This window comes from Lissotriton helveticus, chromosome 7, assembly GCF_964261635.1.
Source record: "Lissotriton helveticus chromosome 7, aLisHel1.1, whole genome shotgun sequence".
Taxonomy (NCBI): domain Eukaryota; kingdom Metazoa; phylum Chordata; class Amphibia; order Caudata; family Salamandridae; genus Lissotriton; species Lissotriton helveticus.
Window position 1 is genome coordinate 1,620,280,022 of NC_136068.1, and position 22,579 is coordinate 1,620,302,600.

Genomic DNA, 22,579 nt, shown 5'->3' on the forward strand with positions numbered 1-22,579 from the left:
CTGCACGTCATTTGTCATGTCAAATTAAATCAAATATAATTGCTGGCTTACTGCATGCAAGTCTTGTTCGTACACTCTGTTACAGTCTGAGAGAGTCTCCAGTCCTTTGGTGAAGAAGAAGAGTGTTGATGACGACGTGCAGTGCTGTTGAGACAGCGCAGCGAGCCCGATAATGAAATCCATTCAATATTTGCTTTCAGTTGCTGTGTTGCCGATGGGCGGGCCACTGACTGGGCTGCATTTGAGTCTATGGGGTTGGGGGGCCCCGGCGGGCAGGGTATGCCATGCATAAACTTTTCCCTTCAACGGCTGGTTGACCACGCACCGCACACACGCACTCCATTGGACGAGTAGCAGCAGCAGTTAGCATGACGTCAAGGTGGGCCCTTTTATTCAGTTGCGGAAGCAGGCCTCTCAATAAAGGCAGTGCCCCCAGTCCAGCAGTAACCGACCGATGACGATGACCGCAGTAAGTTTAGTATGTAATAAACAACCCGATGTTCATGCTCACTCTGCTTTCTTTCTTGCACGTGGTGACGCAGTGACGGTCACCTGAACCGAGTCAGAGACCCGCCACCCCAGGCCCGAGCAATCATGGCACTGGTGCCGGGCAAGGCACCGCGTGCAATGCTCGGGCCCCCGGGGCAGTCTGGCATTACTTCAGCCCTTTCAGCAATGTTTGACGAGCACACTGTGTGCCCGCCAGACTCGACAAAGCAGGCAGGGCCGGTGCTCCAAGGCTGCACTGGAATTCCTTTGGCCCTGAGACCTGAGAAACCAGCGTGATGATCAGTAGCACAATTGCTCAGACCTCTTTACTCATTGTCGCCGTTGGAAGACTGATATGACTGAGAGGCGTGACGCAGTGGCAGCCGAGCCCACGCAACATCTAACTGTGCAGCGAAGAGAGGGCCAGTGCAGCCCCCTTGGGGCAATCAATGCAATAGACAGTTCCGTTTAAATTGCACGTTTAACTTAATATTGCATTTGCATGCTGACATCAGCTTTTACCATTCCACGCGCTTCCTGGTCTCCAGTCTGACACTTAAATCCACAATACCTTTACATAAAATGAGTCTCCTCAGCATTCCCCACAGCTCTAACAAATGACACTAAATTATAGAAAAGAGTTATATAACAAACTCAAGTATCAGTTGAGGGGAGGTGAGGCGCGAGTGTACAGATTGGATCGAGGCTAGTGTTCCTTAGGTCCCACAGTGTATATGATTTAATTTACCCCCAAAAAACGCCTGGCTGAAGGAACTATGAATAATGTCTCTATTACACGTAAGGTTGGCATTTAACCGACATGAGTTTTTTTTAGGTTAACGAGGAATGTATTGTGCAAACTTTACATCAGGGCAAAGTCAACATGGCACATCCATTTGCACCACTTGCGCTTTTTGTGTAGTAAGGAATCTGTCAAATAGCATGCGCTCCAATGTCCTTCTGGCACTGTCATAGGCCAGTCCGACTCTGGCACTCAGGAGAAAAACAAAGTATTAATCGATGGAGCACACAATCTTTAACATGTTACACGGCCCATTTGCATAACGTGCCTGCACGTGGGGGCAAAAAATGTCTACTTCATGTGAGTGCATGTAAATCAGTCACTTCTCCCAGCTTTAGTCATGCAGGCGCCATTTTCTCCAATTACCTTCTCTCTATTATAGAGCAGCCGCAGGCTCCTGCGAGCTGCTAAGCTGAATGTATGAGCTGTGTGTTCATTCCTGTGTATTTTCGCATGCATCACTTGTGTGGCTCAAAATAATACTTTTGTTAAGTGGGTTAAATCTAATAATTGAGTTGACACTACTATAGTGCAATATTTGTGATACTTTACAAAGCGATGGAAATAGCGTAGGAATACAACATTTCATGAATTTGGTAAAACATATTTAAAGGGCACACAACCTTTGAGTTTCAGTGTGCATGTAAGTAAACATAGGCAAAGTGGATGAGTAGAGGTGATTAATTGTAAAGCATTTAGGGCGACAGGCCATAGATCCTTTGCATAATAGCTTCCATTCAACATTCCACACAAAAGCTGGCATACAAATTGACCTTTTATACAAGTGTGCATATTGTATACGACTGTACTTATAATGCTGGCACTGATTCGCACACTATAAAAGTATATAATTCCTTCTTGTTGTATATAAGCTCTTCTGTGTGACTGTTTCTTAACCTGTGCATTTTTGCCAGCCTAACTATGCACCTATCCCTGAAATTGTGATAGTCGGGTATTGTCACTGGGCTTCATGATTGAATGTCTGTCAGGGGCCCTTGGAGTTTCTCGTTGCTCAAATGGGTGTAATTTCTGATATTTTTTTCTTGTCTTCATTGCTTAATTTTACTCGAGAGAAACTGTCACAGTCGTTGGAATGCTACTCATAATGACACTAAAATTATGAAAATGCCATACGTAGCAATCTGAAACCTTGACAGCCATGTGCACTGAGTAGGCAAAAATGTGAACCATGACACAATAAGAAATGGATGAATTGGGTGGGGGCTGGTTGAAACCCCGTATAAGTATATTACACTGTTAGAAACCGAAGCATGAATATAGAGATGATGACGACACAGGAGAGGCTGAGCTCTGCAATCAGAGAGAGGGAGCACCTTTTCATGACTCCCTTGCTAGTGGATTTCAGTTTTTTAGAAAATGCAAACGCCATGCAAGAAGGGGCTTAAGAAGCCTGTCGTGGTGAGAAGATGCAGTGAAACGATTAAATTTTTTCCCTGCTCATTTTACTTCCTAAAATTCAGGGACAAAAACAACTGTTATCTGTAGCACTGTTTTCGTTTGGAGTTCTAGAAAACACAGGGTCAGCTGCATCTCTTCCATTAGCCCTTGTACAGCTTAAGCAGGCTGTGTGGCTCTGACCTTCGTATGTTCATGGATCTTAGTGGCAAAATGTAGGGTTTTAAACTGCTGTACAGGGTAAATAGGTGTTAACAGTATTTTCCTATTGTTTTTGTTTGACTACTTTTAAAGCACATAAAATTCAACCCAGTGAAAAAGGTATACTAATCAAATGCACTCATTAAGTTTAAAAAAAATGGCATTGTTAGGACAAAAGTGTCATTTGCATGACTGCCCGTGTGCCCTGCCAGCTCTGCATGCCCGACCTGCATTCCTGTGATCCTAGATTTCTGACTTTTGCCATGACACACACGAATCCCATGTGTGTAAATTGTCTAAGTAACAATCTTTTGATAATAATAGGTTCTGGACCCGGTCCTGAACCGGGAGGGGTACACCAAGCATCCAGCCCCTATCGTGAGTTTACTGGGTTCATGCCTCGAGTGCGGAAATGGCCATGTACAATGATTGCTGAATTACAGTGGTAGGCCTGTACCTGTGAGGCGTGAATACACACTTAGAAGCTCAGTCATGTGAAGTTCTGCTGCTCGTGATGAATCTGGAGTCCTGAACACAACATTCCATGCATTGTGCATGTTTGTATGTGTGTGTGGGTTGTTGTGCATGTGTTGTGTTCGATGTTATAGGATGCCATGCAAAAGTGTAAATTTAGGACTCCTAACTTTAGGACTACTAAACTGAGAAAAAGCCTAAATTTAAGACTTTCGGTATTCACAGAAGGCAATAGGAAGTCCTAAAGTTAGGAGTCCTAACTTTACTGCTCCTAAACTGAGAAAAATCTCAACTTTAAGACTTTCGGTATTCACAGAAGGCATTTAGGAGTCCTAAAGTTAGGAGTCCTAACTTTACTACTCCTAAACTGAGAAAAATTCTAACTTTAAGACTCTCGGTATTCACAAAAGGCATTTAGAAGTGCTAAAGTTAGGACTCCTAACTTCTGTGAATAACAAAATGGTAGTAAGTTTAGGATTTTGTCTTAAGTTAGTACTGTGAATCGGGCCCTCGGTGTCTGCAGGAGGCCCAGACGGTGCTCTCCCAAGCTATTGTTGAGGGGAGAGAGGCAGCCAAGTTCACAATTCGTTGTATTCTTGACACCACCGACTCGCTGGGCAGGGCAATTTCCACGACAGTGTCTCTACGCCGCCACGCCTGGCTGAGGACAACTGGCTTTTCCGGGGATGTCCAGAACACTCTGATGGACATGCCCTTTGATGGCACTCGCCTTTTTGGCGACAAGGCAGACAGTGCGTTGGAACGTTTTAAGGACTCGCGGGCTACGGCCAAGTCCTTAGGGGTTTTGGCCAGGCGCACTCCTTCTGCTTCTGCTTTACGCTCCTTTCGTGGCCAAGGAAGGGGCGCCCAAACACGTTTGTTTCAGAGCCACAGGCCTGAGCAGCAACAGTCTCAGCACAGCCGTAGACGTGGGACCCGCCAAGGTGGGTCACGGGGCCAGCAGGCGGGTCAGTCCACCACTTCCCCTGCCGCCACTGCCTCCAAACATTCCAAGTCCGGTGTTACAGGCTCACCAAACGCCCGTGGGTGGCAGGATTCGCCATACCTCCCCCACTGGTGCCCGTCACCTTGGACAGGTGGGTTTTGCAGATAGTCCGAAGGGGCGACTCCCTCCCCTTCGAGACTACCCCTCCAGCCATGCCACCTCAGTACCAACGCATGTCGGGTGATCACTTGGTACTTCTCCAACAGGAAGTTGCGGCCCTCTTGGCCAAGGGGGCCATCAAGCGTGTTCCGACGCCAGAAGTAGGGCATGGTTGTTATTCCCACTATTTTCTCGTTCCAAAGAAGGACAAGGGCCTGCGTCCTATCTTGGACCTTTGGAACATCAATCGCTTCCTCCAGAAGGAGAAGTTAAAGATGCTCACACTTGCTTAGGTCTTGTCTGCCCTAAACCTGCTAGAATGGATGGTAGCGTTGGACTTGCTGGAAGCCTATTTTCATATCCCCGTCCTGCAGTTCATGGTAGGCCACAAGCACTTTCAGTTCACCATGCTCTCTTTCGGCCTTACCAGCCGCCCTTGGGTGTTCACGAAAGGGATGGCGGTGGTCGCAGCCCATCTGCGCAGATCAGTGGTTTCGGTCTTCCCCAATCTCGACGACTGGCTCTTGAAGGCAGGCTCGTCCCAGTCAGTCGTCTCCCAACTCCAGACTACGGCCGACCTCTTGCATGTGCTGGGGTTCTCCATCACCCTGCCGAAGTCACACCTGCTTCCCTCTCAGAAGCTCCTCTTTATCGCAGCGGTTCTGGACATGGCGCAGTTTTGGGTCTATCCTCCCAAACAGCGAGTCCAGGAGAGTCGGGGTACGTTTCTGATCTTTCTGCCCTTGTCCTGGGTTTCAGTCAGGATGACCTTGAGGCTGTTGGGCCTCATCGCCTCCTGCATCCTGCTGACCAATCATGCCAGATGGCAATGCAGGCTCTGCATTGGGACCTGAAGTTCCAGTGGGCACAGCATCAAGGGGACCTGTCCGAGTACGTCCAGATCTCGGAGGGCACTGCACAGCTGTTGCAGTGGTGGCTCACAAACCAACATTGGGTCAGCGGCAGATACGTCTCCCTTCCCCAACCGCAGCACACAGTGGTGACGAATGCGTCCCTCCTGGGATGGGGCGGCCATTTGGGAGAGGCGGAGATCAGAGGCCTCTGGTCTCCGGTAGAGTTCAGGCACTAAATCAACTTTCTGGAGTTTCTGGCGATCCTGCTTGGACTGAAGGCATTCCTTCCCTCTGTCAAGGGGAGAGTAGTGCAGGTGTTCACAGACAAACACCACCTCCATGTGGTATTGCAACAAGCAGGGCGGGGTGGGGTCGTGGACCCTATGTCAGGAGGCTCTGCGACTCTGGATATGGCTGGAACGTCAAGGCATTTCCTTGACGGTTCAACACTTGGCAGGTTCCTTAAACACCGGTGCGGACGAACCCAGCCGCAGGTGCATGATGGATCAAGAATGGAGTCTGCACTCGGAGGTGGCGCAAGGTCTCTTTCAACAGTAGGGAGAGTCTTGGTTAGATCTATTCGCCACCAAAGAGAACACGCAATGTAAACTCATCTGCGCGTTTGAATTTCCAAGGCGGCACTCGCTCTGCAATGCTTTTCTTGTATTGTAAGCCTTTCCGCCTATACCACTACTACCCAGAATGCTGAAGAAGATCAGGCGCGACCGGGCCCAAGTTATTCTTGTGGCCCCGGATTGGGCTCAAATAGTTTGGTATCCCGAGCTACTCAGTATGAGCATAGATCCCCCGATCCGACTGCCTCTTAGGGAGGATCTTCTGTCGCAGCAGCAGAGGATGGTCCTCCACCTGAACCTGTCCAGCCTCCACCTGCTTGCGTGGAGATTGAGCGGCGACAGTTGATTCCTTTTGACTTGCCTCCTGAAGTCTATGATATCATTCTGGCAGCCAGGCGTCCCTCCACTAAATTGGTATACACCTGTAGGTGGAACAAATTTTTGGCATAGTGCACAGCAAAGGCTGTGGATCCCCTCTCTGCCCCTCTTTCACAAGTACTTATGTTCCTTCTTTCTCTGGCCCAGCAGGGCTCTACTTTGGGCACTATTATGGGCTACCTTTCTGTGGCTTCAGCCTTTCTCACGCTCCCTGCTCAGCAATCTCTTTTCAAGTCCCCTGCTGTAAATAGATTTCTCAAAGGCATTAGACACCTTTTCCCTCCTTTTCCATTTGTTATGCCACAGTGGGACTTGAATCTAGTTCTTACTTATTTGATGTGTGCTCCTTTTGAGCCACTTCACAACTGTCCTCTTCGTTTATTGACTTTGAAGACTGCTTTCCTGGCTGCCAACACCTCCGCTAGGCGCGTGAGTGAGGTCCAGACTCTTTCCTGTAAGCCTCCCTTTCTGTCGGGCCATCCGGATAAGCATGGGCTCCGCACTTGTCCTTCCTTCTTGCCAAAGGTTGTCACTGCCTTCCACATCGGGCAAACTATCACCTTGCCCACTTTCTTTCCGACTCCGCACCCTTCCAGAGGGGAAGAGAGGCTCCACCGTCTGGACCCAAAACGTGCGCTCTCATTCTACCTGAATTGCACACAACAGTTCCAGGTGGATGACCAGCTCTTTGTTGGCTACATAGACGGCAAGAAAAGTTGGGCTGTACACAAGAGGACTATCTCCTGCTAGGTTGTCTTGTGTATGAAGGCCTGTTATTTTCTGGCTAAAAAGGAACCTCCGGTGGAGTTGAGCGCCCATTCTACCAGGGCGACAGCAGCTACTACTGCATTGGGACAGGGTGTCCCACTGCAAGACATCTGTCAGGCAGTCACGTGTGCCTCGCTGCACACAATTACTAAGCATTATTGCCTGGACAGTCAAGTCCGGAGAAACGGCTTCTTTGGCCGTTCTGTTCTCCGTAACTTTCTGGCGTGATCTTGGCTCGCAGACCCACCACTGGGGTTGGTATTGCTGGGGTACATATTCTAAGGTAAGGAATCTATCAGTAACGTGTTTCTTTCAGATGAACAAGTTACTTACTTTCGGTAACAATATATCTGTAAGAAACATTAGTTAGTTATAGATTCCTTACCGCCCCACCCATCCTCCCCGTTCTGCAAACGGATTTCTAGGGTTAAGGCTGTCCCTTTCAGGGCCCTAGTTTCAATGCACCAGTGGTCAGTATTTTCTCTGTGCTCCTGGCATGGAAAGTCGTGTACAGAACTGACGTCAGCGCGCGTGGGCACGTCTAAGTAGCTCCAACGACGCCATCTAGGCGACTACAATGCCAACGACGCACGCGGAGCCGCACTCCGACGCCTACCGACGCGCAGGGATACTGCTAACGAAAACTTTCCGGATCCAGTCTGACACCTGAGGGTAATTCTAAGGTAAGGAATCTATCACTAACTAATGTTTCTTACAGATACATCATTACCGAAGGTAAGTAACTTGTTAATGTTATTTGTATTTATAGAGCGCAGACTGATACCCGGAGGTGTCCTGGCGCTGTGAGAAGACCTACTGTGAGCTGGAAGCAGAGACATCCCGTTAAATAGAGAACAGCTATGTTTTTAATGCCTTTCTAAAAGGCAAGAGGTTAGGTATATTTCTGATGCTTAGCGGTGGATGACTTAGCCGCATTGATCATGAAACTCCTACCGCCCTAGTAAGCTTTTTTCACCCGAGGAATGCTGATAAGTTTTTGGTTTGCTGACCGTAGTACTCTTTTAGGCATATACCAAGTAAAGCGTTGTTGTAAAATTTCTGGTCCAATGCCATGAAGAGCTTTAAATACAAGGCACAGGGACTTAAATTAAGTACATTTACTGATTGTAAGCCAGTGAAGTTGTTTTATTTTGGCTGAGATAGATTTGTATTTAGGTGTAGCTGTTATAAGTCTGCCTGCCGCATTTTGCAGCATCTGTAGCTTATTCATCGACCCTTTATGGACCGTAAGATAGAGACTTTTACAATAGTCTAGTTTAGACATTATAAGGGCAGAGACTACCGTTTGTTGTGCTTCCTTCGGCAACAGGGGCATTATTTATTTTGCTGGATTTAAGAATGTACGAGGTAGTGGAGGCAACATGGTTGATTTGATCCCTAAAGCTCAATTTATCATCAATCAAGATTCCTAGGTTCTTGACCTTTTTAATTGGCACAGGTAAAGGTCCCTACTCATCTGGCCAACAACTAGGGGTTCAAAAAGTGGGGTTATTTCCAAAGAGAACAACTTCCGTTTTACCGGACTTAAGCTTCAGACAGTTCTGGAACATCCAGTTTCCCACAGCTTTCATACATTCCTGCAGTCTTGTTGCGGTTTCCTGTAAGTTCTCTGGAAGTAGTGTCACAACAATTTGGGTGTCATCAGCGTAGGACGTTAGTGTAAACCCAAAGCTCTGAATTAGGGGCTCTAGAGATGACACGTAAACATTGAAGTACGTTGGACTCAATGATGAACCCTGCGGTACACCACACGGTAGGGAGAAAGATTTAGCTTCAAATCCATCTAATGTCACTGTTTGACTTCTGTCAGTGAGAAATGATTTGAGGAGCTTCCACGTGTTGTTTTTGATCCCTAACTTGTCTTATCGGTCCATCAACAATATGTGATGGACTGTGTCGAACTTGTTCATTAAAGTTGCTGTATTCTAAAATTAACCCCATTACTAAATTAAATAAAATTGATTTTATTTAATACATTAATATTAATGTTCTTTCATATTGAATCATTCGACATTTTTTATAGATAAGTAATTTTGTTGTAACCTTTATTATAGTTTTGTTTTGATGAGTGCAACTGTTTCTACACTTTGGTCAGAAAATTGCTCTCATGGTTGTGAACCGCCTCGATTACTTGAAAAGCCTGTCACTAACCTCACAAAGAAATTACTTACAAAACGTCATGAAGTCCACAGTCAGGCCGATCATCTCTTATTTGCCTAAGATGTCACAATCACACTACCACTAACCTGAAATTCCTCCAACGGCTCATTTATAAAGAAAGGGCACTTTCAAAACTCTTACCTTCTTTCATAAAGGCCATTCAAAGCTGCTTACTAGACCATCTACCAAGTATATTCATCGCTTACTCTCCAACAAGGCACGTGTGGCCCACCAGTTATAAGCCACAATCAGTCTCCCTACTGCCACAAGGAATTTGGGGGAGTGTTACTCAGCTTCATACCTGCCACTTTTGAAGCTTCTGATTTCCGTGCAACTTGAAAGACTTTCTCAAATTCAGCAAGTCTCCAAATACATAACTGGGAAGTGGTTGATTGACTTACTTACACCTGCACTCCAAGCAGCATGTGTTATCTTTGTATGATCCTCAAACTTTCAAAGAGCCTGTTGTATGATGGTATGCAGCACTTCTCAAAAACAAAAATGAGTAAAAACAGTGCCAAACCTAATCTTATAATACATTACATTTAAACGATTAAAATAAATTAATTCACACCCTAACATTAATTGAAATATAAATGATAATAACCCCATCTGAGGTCTAGCTTTCCTTGTTTATTTCTATTTCTATATTATTGAGTTATATTTATAGTTATTCCTAAATTTGATTTAAGTATTTTTCACTTAATTAGAGACTGATTTCCTGGTGTTATTAGGGGAATTATTACTGTAACTCAGTAAATACAGACAGAATAAATTTGTAGTCCAAGTAATGTTTTACAATTAGTATTGTTTTTTAAAAATTTTATAAACCTGCAATCAAAGATCAAGATCAAAGTTGAGTAATTCATTACAACCCCAACCCCACAGCATGGAAATAAATACAATAGATTTTGCCAACAGTAGGAGTAAATAAAAAAGCAATTTTCTTTGTACAATAATCAATACCATTAAATGAGCTTGAGTCCACAGGTATAAGTACTAATTCCGCCGAAGGTAGACTTAATATAGCAAATACGTAACACCTTTGTACAATCCTTGTGCAAACATTGCAGAGATAATGACAAAAAAAAGAAGAGACAAATTTATAGATAACTATTCACTGGTAAGGTTGAGGTTTTGTACAGAAACTGACATTTCAACATACAATACAGATTACAGAAACCTTAGTTATCTTTCTGACTAAGCCACGTGATTAATGGTTCCTTTTTTTCTTGCCCGAACGCCTTTCTTGGGGTAGATGGCCTTCTCAAAGGAGCATTTGGGTCTATTCAAGAAGAGGCTATGCAGATGCTAAGTATAGTCATGGCTACAAATATTATCGCTCCCCTTTCTTTCTATTAGGCTCATCTTGCACTCCTAGCAGAACAGTAGCTGGGGTTATCTGGATTTCCTGCAACAGATTCCTACTTATAAACTGTTGTATTTTATCAAGTAGTAATTCTAATTTCAAACAGGTAGCAAACATGTGAACTGAGTGTGCACTAAACTCTGAGCATCTAGGACCTGTTCCCCATTCAGCAATTTTACTGGGTGTGATATACAGGAAGAAGCCAGTCTTATAGAATTGTGCCTGTAGTTTGGCTGCCAACAAATCGCTCTGAGAGAAGCTTAGAGCAAAACGAAACGTGTTGCAAGGGACATCAAATTTCTGCTGCCATTTATTATCTATTTTGGCCAAATCGTCAGACATTCTGCTATTCAGTACTGAATATACCAAATACGAGGTAAAGCGGGGCCCGTAACTTATCGATGAGGTCGATTTTTGCAAATCCCACCAACCCACCAGCCTTACGAGACAAGAAATCCTTTATAGCAAAATAGTTAAAAGCCTGATTCTCACTCAGATTAAATTGTAATAGTATTAGACAGCTGATATGACTTTACAGTACTGTGAATCTCCATATCTGATGCATTTTACCAGGCCAACAGTCCTTTAAAATGGTGGCTCAGTCTTTTAATAGGTTTGCAATGTTTAGTGCTAAAGGTGACTCAGAATCTCAATACTTCTGAATACTAAAGAAGAATGAAAAATTTCCTAGCTAACGTAACGGAAAGTTTCAATTCTATTAAGGACTCGGAGGCAAGGATTATGCTATTCTTTCTTCGCTTTATTGAATAGCAGCCATTTAACCACTTGGATGCTAAGGGTACCTGATGTTCTGCCATGTAATTTCCATTGAAACCAATGGAAACTCCATGACGAGCTGGGCTCGTCATGAGCGTCGAAGGGGTTAAAGTCAAGTAAAAACTACTATTCCCATGAAACATCGGGAAGAAACGGTTGGGTGATCCTGCATTCACATATGTCAGATATATTATGTATACAAGTTAGTAAATTTTGCTGCGATACGTGTTAATTTCTGGAAAGTGGAACGCTGTGGTTGATGGTTTTTTTGTATTTTTTTTATTTTACAGATATACAAGTATGGGAGGTAGTTTAAGTGGGACCCTTACATGATGAACAGTTACTATTGCAATTGATCCTTTCACTTGGTGACCTGTTGAATATGTTTGTGTAAAGATTATGACGCTGTCTTGGAATGATGTGACAATCTATAGCCACAGAATGATGTACAACTGTATATATGTTTTTCCTTTGTAAGAAGAAAACGGAAAATAAAGTTTAAAATAAAAAACCATAGGGAAGAAACAGTTAAACTAATCGAGTGTCCACAGATATAGCGTCCCTTCGTCTGCACCAATCACAGATCCCAAGGTGCTGGTAGTCCTCTGTCCCTGTCTACTCTTCCTCTTTCGTCATGCGGTCAGCCAATAAAGACGCATCAAGAAACTTGTTTGCTGGAATCACCTGCAAGGATCAAAATAATAGCGTAAGAGATAGTAGTGGTTAAGGTTTAACCCTGTGGGAAAAGTTTTGCAAGGACAGTCACAAGAAAACTTGGCAATAGCTCAAAACAAAGCACTGAAAACATTTACTTACTCCAATACGAGGGGGGGAATGCAGTCAAGTAACTTGTACCATGCGTGGGATAATCCTCAACTCCGAGTCCTTAATAGAATTGAAACTTTCCGTTACGTTAGCTAGGAAATTCTTCATTCTATGTCAGGACCGGACGCGAGGAGTATGCTTGTTTAAAGCTTGCTCACAACCAAGTGAGCCATATCAATAACCGGTTTAAACTAAAAAACACTTAAAGGTAGAGTCTGAAGACCAGTCCGCTGTATTCAGAATGTCTTCCAGACAAGCTCCCAGGGTAAATGCTTTTGAGGCCATTGACCTTCAAGTAGAATGTGTTCCAAATGCGCGTAAGTCAATAACAGCTTCCTGCATCACTCACCTAACCCAACGGGCAATCATAGGGGAGGACACAGCCTTGTGGGGCTTTTTGAATGCAATGAGCAACTGACGTTCCCCAGGAGGTCTAAACTCCTCTGTCATCTCCTCATATGCCTTGAGGCAGGATACCACACATAATTTCGGGGAATCCGGAAATCAGGATAGGAGATGGATTTTGTCCCGCCTTTGGTGCGTCTACGGATAGTAAAAGTAACCCCTGTAGGGGAGAAAATCCTACCAGACACATCCAGGGCTCTGATATCCGAAACCCGTCTGCAAGAGACTAGATGAAGCAGCATGGCTAACTTCACAGAAAGTTCCTTCCTAAAGAGGAATTTGTTGGGCTGCCAGGACAGAAACAAGTTCAAAACCTGATTGATATCCAATAGCTGGGAATATCGAGGTTCTGGAGGCAAAGAAAGGCGGATGCCTTGAAGAAGGCAACAGACTAAAGGACGCTCCCTGATGGGGGAGCCATCCACCATGGTGTGCCCATCAGAGTTGGCAGAACGGAAGGTGTTAATGGTCCTAGAAGCCAGGCCCTCATCCGCCAGGGCGGCCAAAAAATTTAAGATGGAGGTCACATCCGCTGCCACGGGATTGCTACTCCGTCGCACACACCAACGATACCACCTTCTCCAGGTGGAGCAGTATCGTTTGACTCTGCTGTCGGCCCAGGCCTTGGAAATAAATCTCTCAGCTGCTCCCGAAAGGCCTGGGACTTCCATCATCTCCTGTAATCTGCCATGCCATCAGATTGAGAGATCCCTACTCTGTCAATGGGTGAGAAATCCCGTCCGGGTCGAGGAGGAGAGTTGGAAAGCGGGGGAGTGGAATTAGAGAATCCCAAGAAAGTGCCAGTAGAACCGGAAACCAGACTTGCGATCTCCAAATCGGCAAGATGAGCACCACATTCGCTCTTTGATGCCGAACCTGGGCTGAGACCCGTGTTATCATGACAAACGAGGGAAAGACATAGCCTGCTTCCTCCTGCCAGTTCTGCAGGAACGCGTCCGTCCTCTCTGTAAAGGGGTCTGGTCTTCAGCTGAAGAACCTTGGGGGCTGGTGATCCAGGTGGGAGGCAAAGAGGTCCACCGAAAAGGAAACCCAGTCGCTATGGAGATCTGCAAACACCCCCAGGTGTATCTTCCAGAGACTCACGTCGTGGAAATGACGAGATTGGAAGTCTTCCACCTGGTTGTCCTGGCCGGGAAGATACTCCGCTGTTACAGAGATCGGATGGTCCAGGGATTACTACCAAAAGTTTGCCGTGAGGTCCGAGAGGACCCGCGAGCGCGTGCCTCCAAGATGGTTGATATATCAGACCGCCGAGATGTTGTCCATCTTGAAGAGGATGCAGGACCGGATCGAGTCCTTGGTCTCGCACTGAATTGCGAATCAACCCTCTAAAAGCTCCAGACAGTTGATGTGTAACTGTTGTACCTGCGGAGACCACACACCTCCCGTGGTGAAGTCGCCACACCTCGCGCCCCAGCCAGATCTGCTCACTTTGGATTCGATAATGATATCTCGTGTGGAACCGAGAATGGCTCGTCCATTCCAGGCTTCCATGTTGGAGAGCCAACACTAGAGCTCCTCCCTGGCGTCCGTTGACAGACTCACTTTGTGAGAGTAAGAGAGGCCTTTGCTTTGGTGTGTAGCCTTGAGGCGCTGGAGGGCTCTGTAGTGGTACGGACCCGCAAATATAGCCTGAATGGAGACTGAGAGTAGACCTACAATGAAAGCTAGTTGCCTGAGGGAGATCTGAGTCTGGGCTAGAGATCTCTGAAACTCTTGACAGATTTTTGTCATTTTGCGAGAGGGAAGGCTGAGGAAGGTCTCCACGGAGTCTATCGAAAAACCGAGAAACAACACTTTCTGAGATGGAACCAGAGTGGACTTGGCCTCTTTGATCACAAACCTGAGGCTCTGAAGGATGTTGATAGCTGTCTGGAGGTGACGAGAGAGTGTTCTGGGGTCCTGAGCCATCAGAAGAATGTCGTCTAGATAGACGATGAGCCTCATGCCCGATGCCCGTAGGCGTTCGATGACCGGCCAAAGGACCTTGGTGAAGCACCAAGGGGCAGAGGACAGGCCGAAAGGGAGAGTGGTGAACTCGTAAGCTCTGTTCCGCCAGGGAAATTGCAGAAACCGCCGATGGGGCGGGAAGATAGGGATCGCAAGGTAGGCGTCCTTGAGATCGAGGAGCCCCATCCAATCATTGGGACGAAGAATGTCGCAAAGCTGAAGGATGCCCTCCATGTTGAAGTTGCGCTAGACCAACCACTCGTTGAACTCGCGTAAGTTGATGACAGGCCGTTGTCCCCCATCCATTTTGTCCTCCAGGAAGAGGTTGCTGAGGAAGCCTCTGGGGTGTGGCAGGGTTTCTGCTATTGCTCCCTTGTCCAGAATAGACTGTGATGGTAGTCCAAGTCGGGAAAAAATGCGCCAGACAGCCCCCCACTTTTAGAAGGGAAGAAGGGAGAAAACTCACCAGAAGAGCTGGAGGTTCTACCGCCGCTGCCTCCTCTTTGCATGCCTCGCCGTCCTCGGGAGGGGTAAAAGTTGCCAAATCGGGCCTGGTCTTGATACTGCCTTTGTTGGGAGCCCTGTCCACTGTGTTGGTTAGGGCGGCCGGACGAGCGACCCGTCCTCCATTAGGAAGGTGTTTCACCCTCGGAAAACCCGCTTTGTCCAGGGCGGTAAAGGTGTTTCAAACCTCCCTAACTCTTTGATAAAAGGTTCGCCTAATAGGCCACCCTGCGCAATGGGACCCGCCTCTGAGTCAGCCTGGTCCCCCAATTTGGTGTCGACCTTGATCAGCAGGGACCTGCGCCGCTCTGTGGATTTTGCACAGTTGGTGTTTCCAGGAAACACCACTAAGCGTTGGTCCCCAGAGGAAAGGTGGTCCGGAGAAATTAGTGACCCTGACACTTTGGCCTCCTCTGCCATGTCCAAAATTTTGGTGATTGGGCCCAAGGCGTCCAGCAGTTTGTCTTGGCAAGCCCGCCAGGACCTGTCAATGCCCTTCTTAGGGTCCTTGACAAACTTCTGGAGGAAAGTGGCCAATCTGTGGTCAGTGTCGGGTGTGGCGGCTACTTTCCCATCGGGGGAGCGGCGGGGGCACTCTGCCCTAAGGCAGTTGCGGGCCTTGGCTTCAAGCGGGCGGTGGATCCGACTGGCAACGTATTGTGCAACCTTGTCCGATAGAGCCCAGTCGGAGGACCTCGGGTGGAGGATATCGTCCGGGTCCAACATATCCGCACATATATTCTGCCCTTCCGAGGAAGGAGTTGGGCAGGAAGGACGCCAAGGGTGTGACGGCCCAGCGGCATCGTCCACATCTCTGTGGTCCCCATCCCCAGTGGAAGCAGGATTCGCAGGTGGAGTGGTGCTGGCCAGGAAACCCTGTTTAAGGCGGTCAAATGCATCTGCATCCACCTCAGCGTCCCTAGCTCGCTTGGCTGGTGGAGACTGATGGTCCGCTAGAGGATCGCTGGGGGGAGGGGCAGTCGGTAAGGCCTGGGTGGCCTTGGCCAGCCTGTCGCAGTCCTGGTCGATTTTGCGGGACAACCTTTCTTCAAGCGATGTCATGGCCTGTTCCACCGCCTTGTGAATGGATGCATCCACAGCATCATAAAAATTGTCGTCCCATTGGAAGGCAGTAAGTGGGTCCTCCTCCCACTGGTCGTCTTGATAGACGTCATCCTGGTAAGTCTCCATGACTTTAGAGTTAGTGGTACACCAGGTAAGTAATTATAAATGGATAGTGATATATCAGATAAGGAGTTATGGAGAGGTTGTATATCTCAGGTTAAGGGGCCTGGGGGTCAACCTGTAGTATGGGCGGGCAGTGCTTGCAATAATTAGGGCATGAAGCCCGGGATCCAACAGCCCTGGTGCCAAAGTATTTAAGAGCGGCCAGCTAATTAAGGGTCCCAGCAGACTCTGTCTGCAATACTGACTCTCTTATTTATCTTGCAGAGCTTTAATTGGCCTAAAATATACTGACCCCCAGGGCAGGGAAAAACTGCCACCAGCTGCCTAAAGGCAGGTACAGATCGAGGCTCGGGCGTTCAAGAGGGCGTAAGCGCTGATAAAGGAAACGTGCCTAATGACAAACAATGACATACCCGGGTCAGGGGTGTACAGCAGGCAAAAGACCAGGCTCATGCGACGATGCGGTTCGGGATTCTGAAGTGCAATGACTGCGCGGAATCCGGCACACACGCCTCGGGCGGGCGCATTATCGGGGGCCCTCTAGCAGCGAGACGAAGTCACCGCAATCCGGCACCTGAATACGCGGCTGCTAGGGAGCTCAGACGCTCCCACGGTTGAGTGCGAACTGCAGAGTAGCTGCAAACTCGCTAATCACACTAAAAGGAAACCTGTCAGGGAAAATTCTACAGAAACGCACAAACCATTGACAAGATTGAGGCGGGCGCGTGTCCATGAAGTGGAACGGTGGGGCGCGCGCCACACACAAACAAGCTGTGAGGGAAACGGCACAGGAAATGAATCACAACGGGGAAAACAATTAAATTAACCCCTACAACGCAGCACGCTGAATTAAATCATCGGCTTACCGCTGTTAAGCCCAATATCGTTCATAAACTAAACAATCAATGAAGCATAGGACAGAACAAAAAGTAGACTTAGCTTGGCTGCAAGCAGCGTAGAAAGAGTTAGAGTAGACAGGGACAGAGGACTAACAGCACCTTGGGTATCTGTGATTGGTGCAGACGAAGGGACGCTCTATCTGTGGATACTCTTTTGTTTTAACTGTTTATTCCCTATGTTTCATGGGAATAGTAGTTTGTTTTTTACTTGACTTAAAATGGCTGCTATTCAAAAAAGTGAAGAAAGAATAGCATAATCCTCACCTCCGGTCCTGACATAGAATTATCTTCAGCAACTTTCTTTGAGAACTGATTACACTGCTTTCGACAGTCTGGAGTTTTTGTGTGCAGTTAATTGTTCTGAATTGTATGATTGCAACATTGGGATCACTTATTACAGTGCTGCTAAATGCAACTTCTTTTTCAGTGTTGTGGTTCAGCTGCAATGTCGTGAGGTTCTTACTGCTTGAGTTATAGTAATATAAGTTCTTTGTATGGAATATGAGACAGTATATTTCTTATTTTTCCCGAAGGAAGCACGGAATTCAGAATAGTCAGATATGATCATTGATGTTCATTTGCAGCCTAATTCTGACAGGTACCTTCTAGGTAGCTAGACAGTGCAGAATGACATCTGTCATTTTTGTAGGTCCCATTAAAGTTAAGTCAACATACCAGAGATCTTCCAGTGCTATATGTAACAATGTAATGAAAATTATTCTCAGTTGTTTGATGCCACTGGTTAGGGGATGTTTATACTTCTGGTTGTTGTTTAGTGTAAAAAAAGTATACATTTAACAAAGAATGGCAGCCTTCGTTAATATTTAAGTATTTTACTTCTGATTGATCATGCTTTATGATGCAGAGCATATGTATTTTAATGTAATGTGCAACAGACTTAAACGATATGCTCAAATTACCTTTAATTAAAACAAGTATACAGGAATATGCAGCAGTGTTTGGGAACATGTGACAGTTGATGACAAAGTGACAGTTGAAATGTGCAGATAAAACGTTGAAGAAATATTTGAGAGCAGTGTGATATTAACTGTAATGTTTTGTATCTGGTGACTGTGACACCTAACTGATGTGGAAAACTAGGTACAGTGGGACTGAAAATGGAGTGCAAGAACCCAGAAAGTCATCTTCTGAAGAGAGAGCGAGAGAAAGACAGCATAATGAGGGAAACATCATTTGTGTGGTGGCAAGAATCCAGTGCTTTCTTTTTCGACAGCTAATGTACCCTTCTGATCGAAAAACATGTTTTTTGGGTGGCCAGTATCTGTAATAAGCCAAAATGTATTTGACAGTGCCAGTCACATACCAGTATTTGTTTGGAAATTTCAACTCTTCTCAGCTTTCATATGCAAGTGCTGTTCAAGAAATTCCCAATAGGTCAGTCAGTACACATTAGATGTAACACTAGATAAGCTGGTCGGATTCAGTGGATGCAGTCTGTGAATTCTCATTAGAACCCTCTCTTTGTCTCCCTATGACAGGGAGTAGAGAACTAAACTAACTTTTCGAATTCTTCTCTCTTTCAGTGACTACATTATCAAAGAGAAGACAGTGCTGTTACAGAAGAAAGACAGTGAAGGGTTTGGATTTGTGCTGAGAGGAGCCAAGGGTGAGAACATCACTTCTGATACTCACAAGGGAACACTAGTATCTTCTTGCTAAGCTTGTTGGTATCACAATAGTAGTATGACTTTTTTCTTTGCCATTTTCCACTGATGAGTTACTATAATTCATTTTAACAATATAAGTTGTAATTGATTCCTGCTTATTGTGACACGTCTTACATGGTAGACTCTTGCTACACCTCTGGTAATGGATAGGTTCTGAATTGGAGCTTACTCTTCTCTATTGTGGGGAAAATATCCTAGGGTTTGAGTCTGGCCACACTAGGACATGATTTAGCCTCCGTTTGCCTGACTTCTTAAACAGAGGGAATCCTTGCCCAAAATCAAAGTTGTAATCACAAAAAATACTTGTGTGTCTTTACTAATTGAGAATTTCCTTTAAATGTAGGCCTCTCCTATCTTTGCTCTTTTTGTTTTGTGTCAAAGTTGGTCATAGCGAACGCACAGCATGTTACTTCTGATTTGATTTATCATTCAAAGCTTCCACATTACAACATACGTTCGGGATTAAAACTGTGTTGTCTCCAGTATCGTATTTAGGAGGAGAGTGGTGGACTAGGTTTGACAGTTATATTTTGTAAAACAAACGTGGTCCATATGTAGTCGTAGAGTAGGTTACATGAGTAGGTATATTAAGTCTTAGTTACAGGATTTTCAGAGGGTAAATAGTAGATAGGAAGTGCAGCCCATCCAGGAGCACCCTCCCGGCTGTCAAGCCCACATTCTCCAACTGACACTCCTTCAACCGTACCGGGCACTCCAGCATTCCATTACCTCACCAAGCACTCCAACATTCCACACCATCACATCCATATTGGCTGAGCAGCAGGGAACAGGTAACTAAGGGAAAGGTTGCATAATGAGAATTCAAGTCTCAAAACTATAGAATATTACTTGTATATAAACAGTAAAATGTTATTCAACAAAACAATATATGGCGATTCTGGTATCACTTAAGCTTGCCTTATAGTGTTCCTGTATTTAATCAATACTTTCTGTTATAAATTGAATACTGAAACTCCGCTCACAATTGAACTTTACGAACTTAAACAAATATTGTGCATTTTGGATGATTTTCTTACCAGTATATTACTTCTGAAATAGTACCTGTTGCAAAATAACATATTACTACAGAGAGATCACACAGCAGGGTTAATGAATCAAGACAGTATCTTTAAAGAACAGACATTTGATAATATTTATTTTTTCTTGAAGTGTGAACAGAGCAGTATACCCATATTAACTGCATACAACATCAATTAATTCACAATACAATTAAGGCATGACATTATTTAATATTTAATCAGCCAGTCTTTATGGTTTAAATCTTTTATTGAGTTTTCACAAAGAACAAGACAATAGGGCCGTAGTCCGTTAAACAAATTTAGCAAGGCAAGTGTCAATGTAAGGGCGATAAGTACATTTAGTGCCTGCCAGCGTGGGCAGCAATGCAGGCCGTCTATATCTGTAAACACAAAAGAGTGGGTCCCACCCCTCTCCCTTCCCCCCTCCCCCCGTCTACCCATCTAGAGGAAAAAGTCCATGGTAGCCAAAAAATAGAAAGTATGATAGAAGCATCAGTGTTTGTGGTGTTGTGCGCCCTTGGTTCCAGGATTGGAGTGTCGGCCAGCCTGAGAAGGCGTAAGTATCTGGAGCAGCTCAGTTCGCGGAACTCCCCGTGAGCAGTGTTAAGAAGGGACGCCACAACTCTGGGAATTAGTCTCCCCGGCCGGCCCGTACCAAGGACAGCGTCTCCATGCCAAGCACCATCTATAACCTGTGTAACCAGCCTGTGTGTGGGGGAGCCTGCGGGGTCCTCCAATGTGCTAGGATGTTTTGTGTGGCTGCTCCCAATGCAATCGCTATGAGGCGGCCCCTCCGGGACTTCAGGGGATACATCAGGGTGTTGGGCAGCCCCAGTAGGATGTAAGCCGGAAATCGGGGAAGTTGAGTATCCAGGTGGGAATCAATTTCATCTATTATCGTGTCCCAATACCCTTGTATGCGGTCGCAGCTCCAGAGCAGGTGTTCCAATGTGCCCAGTTCTCCGCACCCTATCCAACAGCGGTCGCTAATGTGTGGGTCAGCTTGATGAAGACGTGCAGGTGTGAGGTACCAGTAGGTGGCCACCTTGGTTAGGGTTTCGGTCAATCCGGTGTGGTATGCGGAGTGTCGTGCCCTGTGGTATATACCACTCCATTCCTTTTGTGTGAAGGTTGTGCCTAGTTCCCGCTCCCATCGGCATCTGCCTGCTTTATATGTATGTACGTTTGTGAGGAGGAGGTGTTGGTATAGGTCCGAGATCAACTTTTTCTCGGAGGTGCGAGTAAGAAGCCACTTCTCATAGGGGGTAAGAAGCCATTGCGCTCCGGGTCTAACATCAGGGTGGAGTGCCCAGTGTCGTACCTGCAGGTAGGCTAGGCAGTCGTCCTCTGGGATGCCGTAATCCTCTTTCAGCTGCGAGAAGGAGAGGATTCCTTCCAAATTGAAGAGGTGCCCTAGTTCTCTGCAGGGGGAGCGGCGCCAATTCGCAAATGCTTTCGGATCTAGGCCCGGGGTGAAGTCCGGGTTGTCAAAGAGCGGTGTCAGAGGGGAGGGGAAGGAAGACAGTTCATACTTGGACGCAACGCGGTCCCACACCTCCATTACCGTGCCTGTGATGTGGGAGGCATAAAGGTTAGGCGGCCGATGGCGCATAGGGAGAAAGGGGATCCCCTGTAGGGGCTTACCCGCCACTGCCTGGTCTTGAAAGAGCCAGTGCTTGCCCGACTCCGGCTGATACCACTCCACCAGGCTCCGGAGTTGTGCCGCGTAGAAGTAGAGTTGGAGGTCTGGTATCCCTACCCCGCCGTGACCCGGTGGGAGGATTGCAATGGCTTGCTTAAAGCGTGGGCGATGACCCTGCCATATATAGCATGTCAGCTCGGATTGCATCTGTTGGATCCAGCCGCGAGGCGGTCGCAGGGGGAGGGTTTGGAACAGATACAGAATCTGTGGTAGCAGGGTCATTTTGGTGGCGGCTATCCTCCCAAACCAAGAGAGGGAGTGTCGTTTCCATCTCCGGAGTTCTTCACGGAGCTGCGTGTGAAGTCTGGTATAGTTCGCTTCTACCGTAGTTGTGATAGTGGGACCCAGGAGGACTCCCAAATAGGGGACTGTAGAGTCGGACCACTGCACATCGTGTTCCGCTCGTACTTCGGAGAGGGTGTCAGGCGATAAGGAGATATTAAGGGCGATCGATTTCTCCGTGTTGATTTTAAACCCGGAGGCGAGCGCAAAGCTATGGAGTTCAATAAAAAGCGCCCGAAGCAATTGAACCGGCTCGGTAAGGGAGAGCAAGATGTCGTCTGCGTAGAGACTAATTTTGTGGATGTCACCTTCAAATTTAATGCCCCTGATGAGGCCGTGTTGCCTAACCCTTTGCGCCAGCAGCTCCATGTAGAGGGCAAACAAAATGGGGGAAAGGGGGCAACCCTGCCTGGTCCCTCTTCCAATCGGGAAACGGGAGGAGGTATGCCCATTGACGCGTACCGTGGCGTTGGGTTGTCTATAGCAGTTCAGAATGCGGGTGCAGAGGACCTCCCCGAAGCCAAAATGATGTAGGACTTGCTCCAGGTAGGGCCAGTGCACCCTATCGAACGCTTTTTCAGCGTCGATCGTGAGTAGCATACAGTCTGGACGTGCGCGAGATCCAGCCTCGATGAGGTGGAGGACACGTCTGGTATTGTCACTGGTCTGTTGCTGGGGTATAAAAC

General features: G+C 46.5%; 1 protein-coding gene across 3 annotated transcripts in view; it reads left to right on the forward strand.

The window, feature by feature from the left end:
- SHANK1 (SH3 and multiple ankyrin repeat domains 1) overlaps positions 1–22,579 on the forward strand; it is a 1,403,433-nt gene that overhangs the window by 847,717 nt on the left and 533,137 nt on the right. For all 3 annotated transcript variants that reach the window (XM_078655298.1, XM_078655300.1, XM_078655299.1), the window contains one exon: positions 18,726–18,808. In XM_078655298.1, coding sequence (XP_078511424.1) covers positions 18,726–18,808 — 83 coding nt within the window. The remainder of the gene's footprint in view (positions 1–18,725; positions 18,809–22,579) is intronic.